The 946-nt window shown below is 54.0% G+C and overlaps 1 protein-coding gene across 1 annotated transcript in view; it reads left to right on the top strand.

Moving 5' to 3' along the window:
- LOC119588164 (cGMP-dependent 3',5'-cyclic phosphodiesterase-like) overlaps positions 1-946 on the top strand; it is a 5,775-nt gene that overhangs the window by 4,071 nt on the left and 758 nt on the right. The window contains exon 4 of the mRNA XM_037936869.1: positions 738-912. Coding sequence (XP_037792797.1) covers positions 738-912 — 175 coding nt within the window. The remainder of the gene's footprint in view (positions 1-737; positions 913-946) is intronic.

Below are 946 nucleotides of genomic sequence, written 5' to 3'. Positions count from 1 at the left end.
AACATGCATGCAAAATTGATTCATGTGTTATTACGTAAATTGCACTTCAGACATTTACGCAATTTAAGCCGCATCATTTCTTTAGTAATTAGCCTACCTAAATTATTCCCTAGTCAGCTCCTTGCTCCATTCAATAATTGGCCACAAAAGCGACCATTTTGCCGGTTACGAAATGCATTACCTAATAAGCGGTTTACATATTGAGTAGCGCGTATTAGCTCAACGCCATCGACTTTACTAAACCTTCTCCTTCTCCCTTCGTCCTTCTCCTCCCTTCAACACCCGACCCTCCCTCATATTGCCCTTCAATCGCTCCTCCTTCCCTCCACTTCCACCCGTCCCTCTCATTCTCAACCCTCCTTTGCCCTCCCTTCTCACCCTAATCCTCCTCCTTCCTCCCTTCATCGCCCTCCTTCCTCCCACCTCTGAACCTCCCTTCCTCTTCCTTTCCGCCTCCCTTACTTACCCACATTTCTTTCTCCCTTCTCACCCCCCCCCCCCTCCATCCTTCATCCTCAAACCTCCCTTACTCGTCCCTCTGCCTAATTCCCTTCCTCCCTTCACCAACCCCCCATCCTCATCCCCCTCCTTCCCTTCCCAAAACCTCCCTTCCTCACCCCATCCTCTCTTCCTCACCCCTTCCGCTTCCCCTTCCCCGCCCTCTATCCTTCCCCCCTCCCATCCTCACCCTCTTCCACTCCCCACCCCTGCTCCCCTTCCTCCCCCTTCCCCACCCTAGGACTGGCAGTCTTCCAAGCACGTGGCGGAGCTCATCTACAAGGAGTTCTTCACCCAAGGCGACCTGGAGAAGGCCATGGGAAACATGCCCCTCGAGATGATGGACCGCGAGAAGGCCTTCATCCCCGAGCTCCAGCTGCAGTTCCTCGACGACGTGGCCATCCCCGTCTACGAGTGAGTGGTGGCCCTCCTGCTTATCGCGTTTGTG

Source organism: Penaeus monodon, chromosome 23 (assembly GCF_015228065.2).
Source record: "Penaeus monodon isolate SGIC_2016 chromosome 23, NSTDA_Pmon_1, whole genome shotgun sequence".
In the NCBI taxonomy this organism is placed as follows: domain Eukaryota; kingdom Metazoa; phylum Arthropoda; class Malacostraca; order Decapoda; family Penaeidae; genus Penaeus; species Penaeus monodon.
Note: the sequence above shows the minus strand (reverse complement) of the source record. Positions and strands in the feature narration are given on the sequence as shown.